The sequence below is a fragment of the Lissotriton helveticus genome, chromosome 5_1, assembly GCF_964261635.1.
Source record: "Lissotriton helveticus chromosome 5_1, aLisHel1.1, whole genome shotgun sequence".
Classification (NCBI taxonomy): Eukaryota; Metazoa; Chordata; class Amphibia; order Caudata; family Salamandridae; genus Lissotriton; species Lissotriton helveticus.
The window spans coordinates 389,832,125-389,850,650 of NC_136065.1; the positions used below are offsets into that span (position 1 = coordinate 389,832,125).

The window sequence follows — 18,526 nt, forward strand, 5'->3', positions numbered from 1 at the left end:
CACTGAGTGTGGATTCACTATCATGGCTTTTAGTGGCAATGGGTGGACCGCACCGCCTCAACCGCCACATGCGGCGTGTTCGGCGGTGCCGATAGCCAATAAGAAGCAAAGTGTGCTTGGGCACACAAATAATATAAATGCATGTCCGGGGCCAAGAACCCACCCAGCTCATAAGGCTTTGTCAGCGTGTCCCATCCTATAATGTGTTTTTTTACCACCCCAGGCAAGCGTGATTAGCAAAGAGCGAAGCGAATAAATGGGTTGTCAGGGTAATCGGAACGTTAACAAATAAATATAAAAACTTAAACAAGGCAACACCACCATCTTCATCAGTGCGACCCTGTCCGCAAAAGACAATGGCAATCTCGACCGACGGGACACCTGGTCTTCAAGTTTGGACACAGCCACCCCGTAATTAGCCCGAATGACTTCCTGAGGGTCCCTATGCACCCAGATGCCAAGGTACCTGACAGGTTCTGTGGCCCACTCCGATGGGAAATTCAGCTCAAACAGTTCAGTACTGCGTGTGAGCGGTAGTATTATTGATTTATCCCTATTAATAGCTAGGCCTGAAAACCACTCAAAGCGGACATATTCCCTGATTACCCCTTCCAAATAGCGTTCCGGCTCCCTGACGTATAAGACCATATCGTCAGTATACATTGATACAGCCAATGGTCGTTGATAAAATCGAAGCGCCGAGTCAGCATGTCTCTGCCTCAATATACACGCCAACGGCTCTAAGATAAGGGCAAAGAGCAAGGGCGAGAGCGGGCACCCCTGTCGAGTGTCCCTCTGGATGGGAAAGGCCTCCGACACACGCCCATTAACCCGCACCCAAGCCACCGGATCCGTATAAAGTAATTTGATCCAGTCAGTGAAAAAGAAAGGCACCCCCATTCGGTGAAGCACTGCTATCATGTAGCGCCATGCAATTGAATCAAACGCTTTGGCAGCGTCCAGCAGGACAGCTGCCACCGATAGTTCTGGCTTGAGCAAATGTAGAGCAGCAAACATGGCTCTCAGATTGTGGGCCTTGGAGCGCGTGGGAACGAACCCCGATTGGTCCGGTAGGACCATTACAGGAAGCAGCAGGCGCAATCGCGTCGCCAGGACCTTGGCAAGTATTTTTACGTTAGTGTTCATAAGGGATAGTGGTCGATATGACTCACATCCGGCGACTTGCCCGGTTTCGGCAAGGCAACAATTAACGCCTCTCTGAGCGTAGCTGGAAGCCGTCCCTGCTCAAACGGCTCAGCAAACATTGCAGTGAGATGAGGTAAGATCAAATCTGCATATTCTTTGTAAAATTCAGAGGGAAGACCATCAGTGCCCGCCGCCTTCCCATTTGGTAGCGCAGCGATTGCATCTTTAAGTTCGCCCTCCGTTAAATGGTGCATTAAAAAGTCCTTCTGCCTCTTTGACAGCCAGACCAAGGCCACATCATCCAGGTATTGTGCTATCTCTTCCTCACTGGCCGTCTTCCTATGCCCGTACATTTTTGTGTAGAATTGTACAAATTGATCCAATATGCCATCAGTATCTGTCACAGACCTATCTCCCTCCTTGAGTTCCTGCACCCCACAGTATTTAGCCCATGGCTCCGTGATCCTGTCAGCCAATCCACGCCCCGGTCACCCCCCCTCACCATAATAGCGGGCTCTGCTTCGTTTTGCCAAATGCTTCACCTCTTGCTCGGCCAGCTCATTATATTCATCCACTTTCGACCGTATAGTAGCCAGAAGGGATGCCGGCGGCGCTCCCTTATATTGACGCTCCAGCCCCACCAGGTCACGCTCCAGCCGACCTATGGAGTCTCGTAATGATTTAAGCACCCCGGACTGCAAACTGATGCACGCCCCGCGTATTGTTACTTTGAACGCCTCCCAGACGGTTCCCATGTCCTCTACCGACCCAACATTCGCTGTAAAGTATTTCTCTATAGCTTCACGTATGCCTTCGCGAAACACCAAGTCTAATAGCTGCAGTTTCCATGTAAACGGCGCAGGAGCATATGTGGGGAGAACTGTGTCTATCAACACAGGCACATGATCTGACAGTGTGCGAGGCAGATGCACGGCCCTCGCCACCCAACCGCTGACATCCAGGGTCGACAACCAGTAGTCCAAGCGAGACCATGTATCATGCGCATAGGTGTAACAAGTCCCCTCCTTCACACCAGGATGCCTCAAGCGCCACACATCCACCAGTCCCAAATCAATCATGCCATCTCGCACCGCTTTCACCGCTTTCTTGTCAGGAGCCGAGCGACATGTTTTCCTATCTATCTCCCGATCCAACACCACATTCAGATTCCCCCCACATATAATAGCAGAGGCTGGTAACGCATAGACCTTATTCCACAGGATTGTATAAAACTCAGGGTCATCCACATTAGGCCCGTACACATTTACCATTGTTATCAATGTCCACAGAGTTTCCCCTGCAGTATGGTGTACCTACCCTCCTTATCAATTTCCTCATACATGCTCACAAATGGGCCATTCTTTTTTATCAATATCATTACCCCCCAGCATAGGACGAATAATTGGAGGCAAGTCGAACCCCCGCCCACTGCTTAGCCACAGATACAGCAGTATGCCCTGTGAGATGCGTTTCTCGCAGGAAAGCTACTTGAACATTATGACGAGTCAAATATGCCAATACCTGTCTGGTCTTTTGTGGCCTGTTCAACCCCCGTACATTCCATGTAAGCCAAGTGAATGTGCCCCCTCTATCCATTAAAATCACAAAACAGTAACAGGTGATGAATATTCGAGTAGCACACCTTCAAATGCCAGTAGCATCCAGCAAGGACATCGCCTTCAGCCACGCCACCGGACGGACCACAGCTGCGTCCACTTCAGCTTCGCAAGGACCACGGTCCACCACCACCAGCAACAGGCTGCACGCAGGAACTGGAACAAGATCACAGCCGACCAGCTCGCGTCCTCCCTGAGCACGAACCCTCCCACCAGCACAACGAACCCTAGCCAGGCGGCCACCAACCTCACGAAGTGGATCAGCGACTGCACAAACGAGCTCGCCCCCCTGAGGACCCCGCCCAGCAGACCCAGCAGCAAGAAAGCCCCATGGTTCACCGACGAACTCAAGAGCTCCAAGAAGAACTGCAGAGCCCTCGAGAGAACCTGGCGCAGAGACCCAACACCGGACAACATGACTGCCCTCAAGCTCGCCACCCGAAAACACCACCAACTCATCCGCGCCACCAAGAAAACCGCATTCAAGGAACGACTGGACAACAACACACACAACAGCAAAGAACTCTTCAGCATCGTGAAAGAGCTCTCCAACCCCAACGCCGGAAACAACGACATCACCCCTTCGCAAGACCTCTGCAACTCCCTCGCCTCCTACTTCCACAACAAGATCGCGGACATACACAACAGTTTCAGCACTCAACCGACGCACGCCATGACCGAAACACCGCCCCCCCACCACCCTCCGCGCCTGGACTCCGATCAGCACCGAAGACACCGTCCGCACGATGAACTCCATCCACTCCGGATCTCCGACCGACCCCTGCCCTCATCACATCTTCAACAAGGCCGACACTATCATCGCACCCCACCTGCGGGACATCATCAACACCTCCTTCGACACCGCTACCTTCCCGGAGAGCTGGAAGCACGCCGAACTCAGCGCTCTACTCAAGAAGCCATCGGTTGACCCCACCGACCTCAAGAACTACCGCCCCATCTCGCTGCTCCCGTTTCCTGCAAAAGTCATCGAGAAGACCGTCAACAAGCAGCTGGCCGCCTTCCTCGAGACGAACGGATCCCTCGACCCCTCGCAGTCTGGCTTCCGGGCCAACCACAGCACCGAGACCGCCCTGATCGCAGTCACAGATGACATCCGAGCGCTGCTCGACAACGGAGAAACAGCGGCCCTCATCCTCCTCGACCTCTCCGCGGCTTTCGACACTGTCTGCCATCGTACCCTAGTACAACGCCTCAGCAACGTCGGAGTCCAGGAGAAGGCACTGGAGTGGATCATCTCCTTCCTCGCCGGAAGGTCACAGAGAGTCCGCCTCCCCCCGTTCAGATCTGAAGCCACCGAGGTCATCTGCGGCGTCCCTCAAGGCTCCTCGCTCAGTCCAACCCTCTTCAACATCTACATGAGCCCCCTCGCAGACATCGCACGCCAGCACAACCTCAACATCATCTCCTACGCCGACGACACCCAGCTGATCCTCTCCCTTACCAACGACCCCGCCACCACCAGAGCCAACCTTCACGAAGGGATGAAAGAGGTAGCCGAATGGATGAAGAACAGCCGCCTGAAACTGAACTCAGATAAGACGGAAGTCCTCATCCTGGGATCCTCACCCGCCGCCTGGGACGACTCCTGGTGGCCCCCCGCCCTGGGCAGCGCACCCAAACCAACAGACCACGCACGCAACCTGGGCTTCATCCTGGACTCCTCCCTCTCCATGACCAGACAAGTTAACGCCGTCTCCTCGTCGTGCTTCAACATCCTGCGCATGCTACGTAAGATCTTCCGGTGGATCCCCACCGAGACCAGGAAGACGGTCACCCAGGCCCTCGTCACCAGCCGTCTGGACTACGGCAACACCCTCTACGCCGGAACCACCGCCAAACTCCAGAAGAGACTCCAGCGAATCCAGAACGCCTCAGCACGACTCATCCTGGACATCCCCCGTCGCAGCCACATCTCCGGACACCTGAGAGATCTGCATTGGCTCCCAGTCAACAAGAGAATCACCTTCCGCCTCCTCACCCACGCACACAAAGCCCTACACAACCAAGGCCCAGGATACCTCAACAGCCGCCTCAACTTCTACGCTCCCACTCGCCAGCTCCGATCGACCAGCCACGCCCTCGCCGCCGTCCCCCGCATCCGAAGAGCCACCACAGGAGGAAGGTCCTTCTCCTACCTGGCCACCAAGACTTGGAACTCCCTCCCCACCCACCTCCGCCTGACCCAGGACCACCTCGCCTTCAGGAAGCAACTCAAGACCTGGCTGTTCGAGCAGTAGCAAATCACCCCCCCCCCTCCCCCCGCCCCCAGCGCCTTGAGACCCTCTGGGTGAGTAGTGCGCTATATAAATACGATGATTGATTGATTGATTGATTGATTAGCAGAACTTAAAAGCACATATTGCACAGCTGCACTCACAAAACCGCCCCTGTCCACAGACAACAGGTAACGAGCAAACCCACATCCCCGTACCCTTCCCCACCAGCCCACCACCCACTTCAGCACCCCGAACCTGCCAAAGTCGTTCCCAACCCCCTCCGACCCCCCCCAACCAACAGCATCCAAAATTTGGGGTACACCCATATGAAGGGGTGCAGATGCGTAAGCCTCCCATACAACAGGAGGTGACCAAGCGTCAATGGTATAACATCCAAATGCAACAGCATGATACATACTCCCTTTAGCGAGGCGATGCAGTCCATTAAGGCCACATACAATGGGACCGCAGACCCCATCCCCCGTCCCAAGGAATTTCATTGGGCAAAAAAAGAACAGATCGATGTTACAGCCCAACTATAGCCGCATTAAACAATGCAAAAAAATACACCTTCTATCCAAGTTGCATTCCTGAGTAAGTGGACTAACAAGACCATTCCTCCCGCCCCTAAACAGTAAAGCGTAACATAGGCACAGTACATAACTGGTCTCTGTAAGCAACTAATCCACAATTAATGTCCACATCTGCCTGAGCGAAGCACTTAGCTCTCCTCCCCCGGTTCTTACTCTTCAGGTGCACCAGCCGAATCCCGCTTCCGACGTTTCAATTTCTTAGCGTATTCCATTGCGGCCTTTGGGGAAGTAAAAATCGTATTGTCCGTAACTTCGCCAATACGAAGCCGGGCCGGGTACAACATAGCATAAGGGACCTCCTCCTTACGAAGAAATTGTTTCACATTGCCAAATTCCCTCCACACAGCCTGAACTGCAACAGTAAAGTCCGGAAAGAACGCAAGCCTGCTCGCATGATAGTCAATGGTCCCTTTCTCTCGTCCCATGCGCAAAATTACATCCCTGTCCCTATAATTCAGGATCCGAGCTATAATAGGGCGCGGAGGCGCACCCGCAGCTAATGAGCGATGGGCGCGCTCCACAATAAACATGTGCGACAGCTGCTCAGCACCAAAAATGTCCACAATTAGACGCTCCATGAACTCTTCCATTTTACCCACATTCGTGGATTCCGGCAGTCCCGTGACGCGGATGTTATTGCGTTGGGACTGCGCCTCTAAATCTTCATTCTTCGCTTGAATAAGAGAGAGGACCCGTTCCATATTGAGCGCCTTATCAGAGACCGTCGATAGTCCATCCTCCATGGCGGACACCCTCTGTTCCACCTCCCCTATATGCGTATTCTGTCTTTCTAATTGGGTAGACATATGGTCAAGTCTATGATTAACTGCCGCCATGGTACCTTCAATGGACTCCAGCGTCTTCTGTATAGCGACCAGTGTGGCCTCCAGAATCGGGAAGCCCCCCGCCATCACTGCAGTCTCGGATTCCGATGCGGCCTGCTGCGTGGACGCAGGCTGCCGTCGCGCTTCAAACATAAGTTTTGACTGATTTCTGTCAGTCCGGCCCATGTTGACACTTCCAGTGCAGACCAGCAGCAGGTGTGTTCAAGGTATCAGTGGTATTGAATACAAATGTGAAGTGGGCCACTAGGCCACCCCCTGCACCAATGCGGATTCCTTTTGTCGCTACAGGGCTCCAAGCAGTGCAGCCAATGCTGGAGGGTGAAGCCCAGCCGCCCACTCTGTGCACCGTATCAACAGGGCCCCGGGTCTTCCACCTGAAGGACGCCTCTCTATAAATACATAGGTGGATCTGCTCATTCAGTCCAGTTACAGCATAGATATCGCCCCCAGAGTGCATGTGCCAGGTACAGTCTCAGGATACACAAGCCCCAATGCCCATGGTCTTGTCGAGGAAGGAACAGGCAGTCTGACAATGCCCAGCGGCTGCCCACAGCTAATTGAGGCCGGGGATCCACGGCTCACCTCCGGAGCCCCGCACCAGCGCCACCTCAGCCGGAGCCGACAGCTCCGATTTCGCCACTGCAAGAGCAGCCCTCCAGCTCCCCGGCCGCCGCCAGTCAACGCCGCCGCCACTCGCTAAAATCCCCCCCACCCCCGCACCGACCGCAGCTCACAGGGGAGAGGCCCAGTACTATGCCCGGTACCAACCGCCACCAGGCCCCAGCCCCACTCACCGCCGTCAGCACCAGGGAGAGCGTCGAGTCCACTGCCGCAGAAGAAGACGGCTCCGCAATTACAGCCGGCAGCTGCAGGTGAGCATGCCGCTGGCCCTCCGTCTCGCCGCTTTTGTTTGCGCCCGGGCCCAGCAGCTCTGCCAGCCGCCGCCCGATACCGGGCTACCAGGGGAGTCCGCTTGTCACCGCGTCCCCACAGCAGCCACACAGGCATCGCTGCCGATTTGGAAGTCAACAGGAGAGCGGAGATAAAATCAGCGAGGGCAATGTGTGCAACCAATTCCTCAGCCTCGGTCAGGCCGCCATGTTGCAGGAGCCTCGCGGCCAATGTGTCAGGACACCAGAGTCCGGCCCACGGGGTCCACGGTCATCGCAAACTGCACAGCTCAGCACTGCAGGTCACAGGCAAGTCCTTGCCACCGATTGCCAGGTAAAAAGCATATGGATGTGGCGGATATTAGGCGGATGATGGCTTGGTCAGGCAGAGCCTCACAGAAGTGCGGCCATCTTGCCGTGCGCTCTCTAGCGCCCCCCCCCGGCTTGCCACCTTCACCACCAAAATCATTTCAGGCAGATGGGGAGTTGGCTCTTCCAACAGCAAGAACATAGCTTACCATCACATTAACACTGAACAGCTGCCTTCTTCCCCATAATACTTACAAATAGCATGCCCTCCAACAACAGTTACTTCAAAAGAATGGGGGGCAAGGTGTTGGTGGATGGGGAGGTTGCATCACCTCAGTCAGAATCTAGTGGTTATGCAGAGTGGGAATGGATTGCATGCTCACGGTGGAGCTAGAGGGCCTCTTATTTAGCAGCCTGATAACAAGAATAGCAATAGTGCTCTGCACCAATCAAACCTCGATCCAGATACATCTGTTGTGTCTTAACCACCCCACTTAACCTAAAATACCTTATTCATGCGCTCTTTCCAATAATACTATACTGCCCTCTCATGCATAAATATCTGCTTCTATCTTATCATGCTTATTTCTGTGGCCTTTCATTTTCATATGTCTGATCCTACCTGCGGCTCTTTGGTCTCTCATACCATTCATCTGTGTATCACTTTCTCTTTGTTTCACTATCTCTTTTCTCGCTCTTTCTCTCTGCTTCTTCATCCCTTTTTTCCCTGTTCCCCACTTTCTTTTCTTCATTTTTCCCTCAGCCCTTCTTAGTTGATGTTGCATATTTTATGCGCATTCTGTTGCAAGATGTTTCTCTTTCTATCCGTTCTTCTCTCCATCTCTCTCTTGTCCCACTCTCCCTGTCATTCTCTTGGTAAAAGTCACCTCTCGTCACAGGTATGAGGTCACTTAAGCATGCTGTTATGTTGTGGTGTGATTTTATGTCTGTAAGGTAAGGTCATACTTGATACCTGATTCTAACTTCGATGATTCTGTTGGCGCTTGAGTAACATATGTTTAATGTTCCTCGTGTTTTAGCTGGACAATCGCTTTCACAGACCAAGGTGGTGGGCAGGAGGGTGTCCTCGGCAGAGAATGGAGAGAACATAGAGGTAAAATCTTCTGCTATTAAACCTATGTTATTAGTGGGTATTAAGCTTCACTATGAGAGTATGGGGAGATGGACAGGATCATTAGTTTTTCTGGATACCACTTTTTCTGCCTTGCCATTCTAATTGCTACCGAGGATGTCTGTGACTCTAAGGTAAAGTAGGTCTTATGGATCTTAATCACGGTTAACAGTCTCTTGTGGCTCCACAGATTACTCCGCTCCTCAAAGTGTCCTCCCAGCAGATCTAGACAGCCTGACGTTACACCTGCTGTCAGTGTCTTGTCAGTGTCTTGAAACTCTACTCATTCACAGGGCAGTATAGCTCCTAATCTTCCCAGCAGGGAACAGCAGCAGGCAGTGTTGGCTCCTCCTCTAAGGCGGAGGAGCATCTCCCCATTGCTCTTTGAGCAGTGCAAAACAAATCTTAATAAAATGATAATAACAAAACGTTATTATCATTTTATTTTTCTGTGCTGGACTCTGAGCCGGGGGGGGGGGGGGTTAGGGGGGCTGAGCTTGCCAGAACATAGTGAGGAGTGGTTTGCACTCCCTAAGTGCGCATGACAGGTGTTCTGTCCCTCTTGGGGCAGCCAAACAGTCGTGCACACTTAGCATGTTCTCCACCTGGTTATATTGCACAGCCGGGTGGAGAACATGCCCAGGCAGTGCCTGAGTGGCCAAACAAGCCGCTCAGACCAATCACGATGCTGCTGAAGCAGCGTTGTGATTGGCTGGGAGAGTCTGGGAGCATGGGTGCTTCCGGTGCTGCCAGGTTTTATCAGTAAAACTGTTCAGATTGGATTTGACAGCTTTGACGTTAGTGAAAATGAACAGTTTTTCACCATTTATAACTTTGTCACTGAGCTTCACTCGAAAGTTGCAGTGGGGAATTTAATAAAATATCTACCTGTCCATGACACAGGCTACTTCTTAAATCTACTTGTCCTTTAACAAAATCCACTAGTCCCCTTGGTGCCATGTAGTGCAGTGACAAATTATGGAAGCAATCTCATTATATGAGAGCTCTGATAATAGCCTCTCTGATTATCACAGGGCTCATAATATAGTAAGGTCTGAATATGAGCAATTCCCTTTTTTCCACCTTTCTGCAGATCATACTGGGATTGGAGGTAGTGGTAAGCCATAGTTCAAGGGTTAGAATGCCCTTTGGAGTCTGTATAAGCCTACCAACTTGCATGTTTTAGGGTTTTTACCAGCTTGTCTCTAATCTTTTCCCATACTGAGAAAGGTTGGAAATTTTCTCCTTGACAAGGGCAAAAGTAAAACTTTTTCCAGGGTTGGAAAAAAAGTGGTTGGAGGGAAAGTGAGCTTGTGAGCGCTCAACAGATTTATGCATGAGCAAATCTGCAAATTCATATTTGCTCGTTATACAATGGAGCTCACAAATATTTTCTAGGAGTATATTTTCCTGGCTTACTTCCTTAAATTCTTGTTAATTTATGAAAGCCTTAAATCTGCACTCATGCAAAGACATTTACCTGGGATGCACCTTTGTAACTTTCTTTAAGAATTGGGCATCTAATTAGGTCTGGTGCTAACCAAGGCTTTTTGTTTTTATTGAAAAGCACATCTCTTTCTCTATCGGCTGCCTCACCGTGATAGCATTCCGCTCTTTCACATGAAGCAAATCAGCGCACAAAGTTGTTCAGTGCCAGGAACTACTGCTGCAATGTGTACTTTTTGTGGGCAATTATTTTTTTGCATTTTGCCAATGTTTCTCATAATGGCGAGGGCCCAGAAGCTCCTGCAACAATAATGTTTTACAAAAAACATTCCAAAACAAAACGTGTATTGACATAACCAAAAGATTGACCACCAATGTTCAACCTATTGGCTTGACCAATGCTTGTTTATTTTCATGTTTCCCATAATCTTGTCGAAACTGGTTACATTTATTTTCCATTTGGAATATTTGTGGGGAAATACTAACATGTATCAACACATTTTACTAACTGATGCTTCAAATAAATGGTACCTAAAGCTTCACAGTAATTTAGTAAATATCAAAAACTCATGCTCCTTCCGATTGTTGGGGCCCCTCGGGAGTTGGCGTACGGGAGCACGCTGGTAATTCAAGTCAACCACAAAGTCCAAAATAACGTACGCTCTCGATAATCAGGAAATCCACACCAGGTAAGATGCAAATAAGGGGTTTATTCCTCTCACAACATGTTTCGGCTCTCAAGCGTTGCTCACGTGAAAGAAAGTGTAACACACAGTGTCGTAATAAAGAGTTGTTCAAAATAACGTTATTAAACATCAACAGAGGACTGTCTGCTTGACCATGGCGGACATCTTGGAGTGATCATCGCAATGCATTGAATTGCCAAAGCAACTAGTACGTGCCCATCGTCAATGATCTAGTTTCATAAATGAAAAAATATATATATTGAAAAAATATATGAAAAATAAAACGAAAGCGAGAGATGATATTTCCCACATGCATTAATTGTACATGCCTGCTTCCGTACTTGAATACAACAACAAAAGACAATTGCTTAATGTAATGCTCAAATAACCTCCAGTATCTTGCTCGGTCGCAGAAGGCGCTAATTAAACGCGTTTTCTCCTTGCGACAGATTGACAAAAAATATATATAAGCATCAATTTTGCAGTATTGTAACAATCTAGTCCTGCTGTATGCTTGTAACAGTTACTATAATTTAGTAAATATATAGATATTTGTTGGTTCTGCTTAACAAATGTACATATTACTTATGGTTATATTATTCTATGTTTAACATGTATGTAGGTGATTGCATAAATAAATAAATTGTTTATCATATTATAACTATTTATCTACAATTGCTTCACTTGTGAATTACCAAAAAAACAAATATTAATAAAAACAAATAAATGAACTTTAAAAGCAGCTACAATTGAGGGTCTGAGTTTGTTAAATGCAACTTGAATCTACGTGTTTTGCCTTCCTTATACATGTATACTTTCTGTGGACTTGTGTGCCTTTATATTTATTGCTTTGCTTCTAATTCAGAATGTCCAGTGCACTACCCTATATCTCACCAATATATCCTCTACCTCCACTTTGGCTTGTCTTAAACCTCATCCTACTATTCTTCCCAATGCACTACCCTATTTCTCACTCTATACCTATTTCAATATATCCTCTACCTCCACTCTCTCCCTCATCTCAAACCCCATTCTACTACTATGATTCTCAAAATAACCCTTTCTAGACTCTCACCTACTTCTCACCCTATACCTCTCTCAATATATCCTCTACCTCCACTCTCTCACTGATCCCAAACCCATTTTACTACTACTATCCCCAAAATAACCCTTTCTAGACTCTTCCCTCCCTGCATCTTTAAATACCTCTTTTAATATTCAGATCTCCCAAACAAGCCTTTCTAAACCCTGCCCTCTGACTCTTCCCCAACCATCTCCCCTTTACTCACCCCAAACCGCCTCCTACGGCTATGAGCTAAAAAATAAAAATTCCAAATCCTATCCTCTTCTTTCCCTCCACTATCCTTTTCAATCCAAATAACACACTAACATGCCCACCACTCAAATTAATTTCATAGTTTCCTATACTAAGTCCCCACTGATCCTGTTTGAGTTCCGGAGTAGCATGCTGCTTGATGAAAAGTGCTTTGACATCTCATTGAGGGTAGCAAGCCCTATATAAATGCAAACCCTTCCCTCTTTTATCCCTCTACTATCCTTTTTCATTCCAAATAACAGATTAACATGTCTACCGCTCAAAATATTTTCATATATCCCTATACTAATTCACCACTAATCCCTTTTGGGTTCCGGAGTAGATTGCTACCCGCCAAAAACACTCATCAACACCCCATCAGGGGTAGCAAGCGCTATATAAATGCAAACCCTTCCCTCTTCTATCCCTCCACTATCATCTTCAATCCAAATAACAGACTAACATGTTCACCTCTCAAATAAATTTCATGTTTTCCTACACTAATTCACCACTAATCTTGTTTGTGTTCCGGAGCAGAGTTGTGAAGTGTAGTAAGCTCTATAAAATGCAATCACAATACAATTACAAAGTAATTTAGCAACAAAAAAAATTCCTAGTTGCATTTGTTTGTGAACATTATATTTTGATAGCAAAGACCCATCAATCTTGCTTTCAGGCTTCAGCAAATATTTGCACCTAATCAGAGAGCATTCTGGGAGCATTATACGTAGCCTCATAATGTTAAACTTTGCAAACATGTGTACACATGTTCACACTGGAACAACTGCCTGTACTGCAGTCAGAGCTTACAGCATTTACTTAGAGCGCTCTTCCTCCACAGTTGCCTCCATGCCTGACATTCTACCCTTCAATTTTTCCATCTTATCCTTAACTGCTGTGACAGCTTGCCCCTCCTGCCTTGTAAGTACGCTATTTGAGACCACCTCTGTCTTCTGATAGCTGCGAACCAGATGCCCATGAAATCCAGGGAGGCCCCATTTATATAAATTCACTCCTCTAATGCCAGGAAACAGCGCAGTATCTTTTATATGTAGCTAAGGTTTGACTTATAGGACTCTGTTTTACTCACATTATAATACTAGACTTGCACATCAACCATGAATGGCCATCCATTACATTTGACAAAAACCCAAAAAGGCAGTCAAATAGTGCCTATACAAATATCAGTTTGTCGTTGCATTTAGTGGATAATCACAACTTATGTTTCCAGCTAACAAGTGTTCTGTAGCATGTACTAGTGCTATTAGCTATGGATTGCAATGTGATCGTTTGTGCCTTTATCCTACCCCTGGAAATAACTACCTATGTGTGTTTGATTTTGTTGGACTACACCATGTACATCTTTGCTTGTACCTGTAAACAAACTTTTCTTTTACCAATGAAGGGGGTCCTGGACTATTCATCCAAATGCATTAACTCACTTTTTATTGCCCTCTTGACAAAAATATTTCGCTCTTAGCCATGGCCCATGATGAGGTCATTAATGCTTTCAACCCCAGGGAATACTCCACAGCTTGCACAGGACAGACAGGACAAACAGGGCTCCACCGAGGGGGATAAGGAAAATAAAAGCCTTGTTGCGCCAACCCCCTAGCCTATCCCAGGGGAATTTTCAGAAACCGCAACGGAACGCCACTCGCTCTGTTTATTGTACTTTTTCAGTGTGCCAAAGGCAATAACACTAAAGGAACATTGGACCGATGTTGCTCATTTTGGGCTCAGTTTGCTCGTGGTAGCCAGGCCTAGCCAGAGTTTTCCACAGGCTTCCTGGTCTTGAAAAGGGGTCACATTGCTGAAAGCTTGGTTTTCTGGCTCCCTGTTCCAGTCTTCTCCTCCTGAAGGGCACTCAGGAGGCAGTGGAGTCCAGGTTATCCCCCAACCAGTCTTCGGGGGCTAGTACCCCTGGCATTGGAGAGACCGATCTAGTCCTGGCGTTCAGCTGGAGACAAAGCCCATAGTGTTGTATAGTTCCTACTAATCTGTAGAATATGCGCATTATTTGGACAACATAAACTCAGGGTTAGGTATCTAGACTTGTTTCGGACACTTCCGCAGGATATGTTGGCCTATAAATCAGCTAGATCACAGTGCAACTGCAAGCCCCCTAACTTACCTACAAGCGAACAGTTTCTGGCAACCACTGAACATGACAACCCTGATTCCTCAGGAATTGTGGAAACAGTATGGAACCTTTGGCTCAGTCACTTGTGCTCATTTGTTCTCAGAGAAATATACAGAGAATACACAGTGGAACATTTTCAATATTTATCGAACCAATGTTAGTCTGGTATAAAATACATGTGCTCGAATGATTGAGAGACAGAAGCAATAAAGGAGATTACACGCACCAAAAGAGTAAACAGTAGATACATTTCTACCATGGTGCAGAGGCAATGGATATATGCAGGCATTTATGCAAAATAGTAATCTAACGTACTCCTACGATGCAAACCCTTCTCTAAGTGTAACTCTTGTGTGTGTGGGTGTAGAACTCCAAGAATCCCCCCTAGGTACAATCCAACCCCATTACTTGATGGGAGAGATTGAAGGAACCCGTCTTGCTTTTGATTTGGACACCCCTCACGCGATGTTGGACCGGTTAGTGGTGATTTCTTAGCAGGCAGGGACCTTTGGTATCAGCAGAAGTGACTCATATACCTATCTATCGGGATGCCTATTATGTATAAGAAAATGCAGCCTTCGCGATGTACACGCAAGATTAGTGATGTTATGGATATGTGGATAGCGCTGTCGCCCCTTGGATTAAGATAGAACAAATTTGTACCTAGTGCGTAAAGAGGTCTAGTACATGATTTCCAGGCCATTGCAAAAATGTGGTGCGCAACTGGATGTATAAACAAAGTAGTTTCGGAGATACTAATCCAACATTGTTGTGCATGCAAATGTGTGCATAAGGTTACCGCTGAAATGTTATTTTGTAGGACAATGTAAGGAATAAGCTGCCTTGCTACATGGGCCTACCTCAGGAATGTAACAATAGTCCATCTTTCACGCATCAGGTGGCTGGTTTTTCGTCCCAGCTGGCTCTTTCCCCTACAGTTGTCGCCTCCCAGGCCCAGGATATTCTTCCCTGTCCCTCCATTGTGCATGGGTTTATAAGTAGGGGTGGAACGTTATAGATGCCAGCCAATCAGTCAAAAATAGCTTTTTTAGATTTTTTTGCAAGAAAATCATAAAAGCATACAGTTAAAACACAACACAAAGCAATACATGGAATAGGACTACTCTTCATCAGGAATGAAATCACCAAACACATTCAACAAAGGAACCTCCGCTCTAAAGGAGCATCTCGCCTCAAAATCCCACCATACAAGAAAAAAAAACATGGGTGGCACATCCTTCTCTGTTCAAGCAGCCAAACTATGGAACTCTTTACCCCCCAACATAAGATCCACCGACAACCACCTTCTCTTCAGAAAACTACTCAAGATTTGGCTCTTCCCCACATAAGCACCATACGCAAACAGAAATTTACAGCATATCCCTCAGTATATAAGCATTTGTTTGCACTATAGATATGTACCTATCTTTGTGTATTACTTTGTATAAACATGTAAAATAATTATGTTTAGAGAAAAGAAAAAAAAGTAATAATAAATAAATAAAAATCATCTTTGGTCTACATGTACATACTTCCATTGTGCATCTATGTACCTTCCATGTACTTGGATCTGTGTGTCTGTTACTTTTCTCCTGAAAAAGCATATCCAATGCACTACCCTATTTCTCATTCTGTGCCTCTATCAATATCTTTAATCTACATATACTTACTTCCTTAATGTATCTATATACTTTCAATGTACTTATGGATCTATATTTCACTTTCTTCTAATTTAGCATTTCCAATGCACTACCCTATTGCTTAGCTTATACTTCGCTCAATATATCTTCTAGCTCAACCTTCTGACTCATCTCAAACTTCTTTCTACCACTCTTTCCAATTCACTACCCTATCTCTCATCCTATACATATATCAATATATCATCTACATATGAAACAGAATGGAAGGCGCACTCGAAGGAATTATGCAGGTACTTGTAATCTTGAGTTCTTCTTTTCTTTATTTAGGTAATTATACCAAAAAGGACATACACTGTGTATGTCCTTTTTGGTATAATTACCTAAATAAAGAAAAAAAGAACTCAAGATTACAAGTACCTGCGTAATTCCTTCGAGTGCGCCTTTCATTCTGTTTCATATCTGGTTGTTGTATTTGTGCCCAGGGACGACGGGCGCGGGAAGTGTGCTGCACCATTTTCACTCTTATTCGGACTGGTGTTTTGGTTGTGCTAAACCTTGGTCTTGTTGTCCTGTTTCTGTTAACAATATATCATCTACATCCACTCTCTCATTTATCCCAAACCCCATACCACTACTATGACCACCAGAATAACCCTTTCTAGACTCTCATACTCTACCCCTCTTTTCATCATCTGACACCTTTTTTTACTATACCGATCCCCTAAAACAAACCTTTCTAAACTCTTCCCTCTGACTCCTCCCCTCCAAAAGCCTCCTCCTACTGCTAAGACCTAAATAAAAAAAATCCTTCACTCTTTAATCCCTCCACTATCCTTCTCAATCAAAATTAACAGACTAACATGTTCACTTCTCAAATTCCATATTCAACTATGCTAATATACTACCCAAATAACTGAATAACATATCTACTACTCAAATTACTTCATATTTATACTATACTCATTTTCAACACTAATCCTTTATGGGTTCCGGAGTGGCGTACTACTCGCCAGAAAAGTGCTTCAACACCCATCAGGGGTAATAAGTGCTATATGAATGCAAATCTTTCTTCCCCTTTTAACTCTCCGCTATCCTTCTCACTCGAAGTAACAGACTAATACCCACCACTGAAATTACTGCATATTTCACCATATTAATTCACCACTAATCCTTTACAGGCTTCCTGAATAGCGTGCGTCAACAAGCGCTAAATAAATACAAACCTTTGTCCTCCTCTATCCTTCTGCTATCATTCCAAATCCAAATAACTGACTAACCTATCCACCACTTAAAATGTACTTGCATGTTTCACTATACTAATTCAACACTAATCTTCTATGGGTCCCGGAGTAGCATGCTACTCACCGAAAAAGCGCTTTGACGCCTCGTCAGGGGTAGTAAGCGCTATATAAATGCAATTACAATACAATACAATACCCCGTGTTCAGGTCAATGGTATGTGCACTGCTCCTAGGTATGGAATTTGATCAGGTCATTATGTATACCATAAAGTCCCAGGGCAGCACCAGATGTCCTGTAGTTGTCATGTTTGCTAATTACTTTTGCTTTTGAATAAGCGAGGTTTGGAAGAGAACTGCATACTGACAGTATTCTGTGATCCTAGGAGGAGGACCGATACAAGCAGATGCTAAGTCGCAGTGACAGTGAGAACATTGCCAGCAATTACTTCAAACCCAAACGAGCGAGCCAGATTCTCAGTGCCGACCATATGAGGAAATCTGGTAAGATTGTTCAATGAATAATTCAGCTGCTGCAGTGATCTTGTTGCAAGTGGCAGGTCACAAATACAAATCATGGACCTTTGGCTTAGCCTTACATCTTTCCATGGTATAAAAAGAATAGTATTACATTTGGCAGTAATTATATCTGTTGATTCAAGTACTAAAAAATGTGGTAATGTGCATGTAAAAAGAATAAGTGTTAAAAGAAGTTCCAGCATATTATAGGAAGGTTACAGAATGCTTACAGAAAGTGAGAAGTAAAGGTGAAAGGTGACAACATTTGGTATACATTTTGAAAAATTATAGATTTGTCAAACGGCATACACAAATTATGGGAATGGCTTGTAAAACCTTACTTTTGGAAAGGTGAATAAAATCCAAAATATATTTGAGATGATATGTTAATAATAACAGATCTTTGTGACACATTGCTGGTGGTATTTCCTTTCTGCTAGCTAGAGGACAGTTGCTGCTACATTATTCCATCCTATGTTACTTTATGGCCCTTAGAGCATTGTATCATCTTTATTGAGAGCTTTTTATGACACTTACATCACTATTACTGCTTAAGACATTAGCCTGTAAGATTGATTGGTGTAACTTCAAGAACATGTTACATGTCTGAACCAGTATGTTTTCTATGACCACGTGAGTAGTTGTTCTATCTGAGACCTCTAGAACCTGTAACAGAGAAAGACAGCAGTGCTGTTGTTTCATGTAAGACTCTTTGAAAGCCCATCCATGAGCTCCAGGAGTCAGAAAGCGAATCGCCTTTCTCTTAGAGTC

The 18,526-nt window shown here is 46.4% G+C and overlaps 1 protein-coding gene across 7 annotated transcripts in view; it reads left to right on the forward strand.

The window, feature by feature from the left end:
* The window catches only part of KIF17 (kinesin family member 17), a 542,173-nt gene that overhangs the window by 430,152 nt on the left and 93,495 nt on the right, over positions 1-18,526 (forward strand). For all 7 annotated transcript variants that reach the window (XM_078642580.1, XM_078642577.1, XM_078642579.1 and 4 more), the window contains 2 exons: positions 8,677-8,750; positions 17,623-17,740. In XM_078642580.1, coding sequence (XP_078498706.1) covers positions 8,677-8,750; positions 17,623-17,740 — 192 coding nt within the window. The remainder of the gene's footprint in view (positions 1-8,676; positions 8,751-17,622; positions 17,741-18,526) is intronic.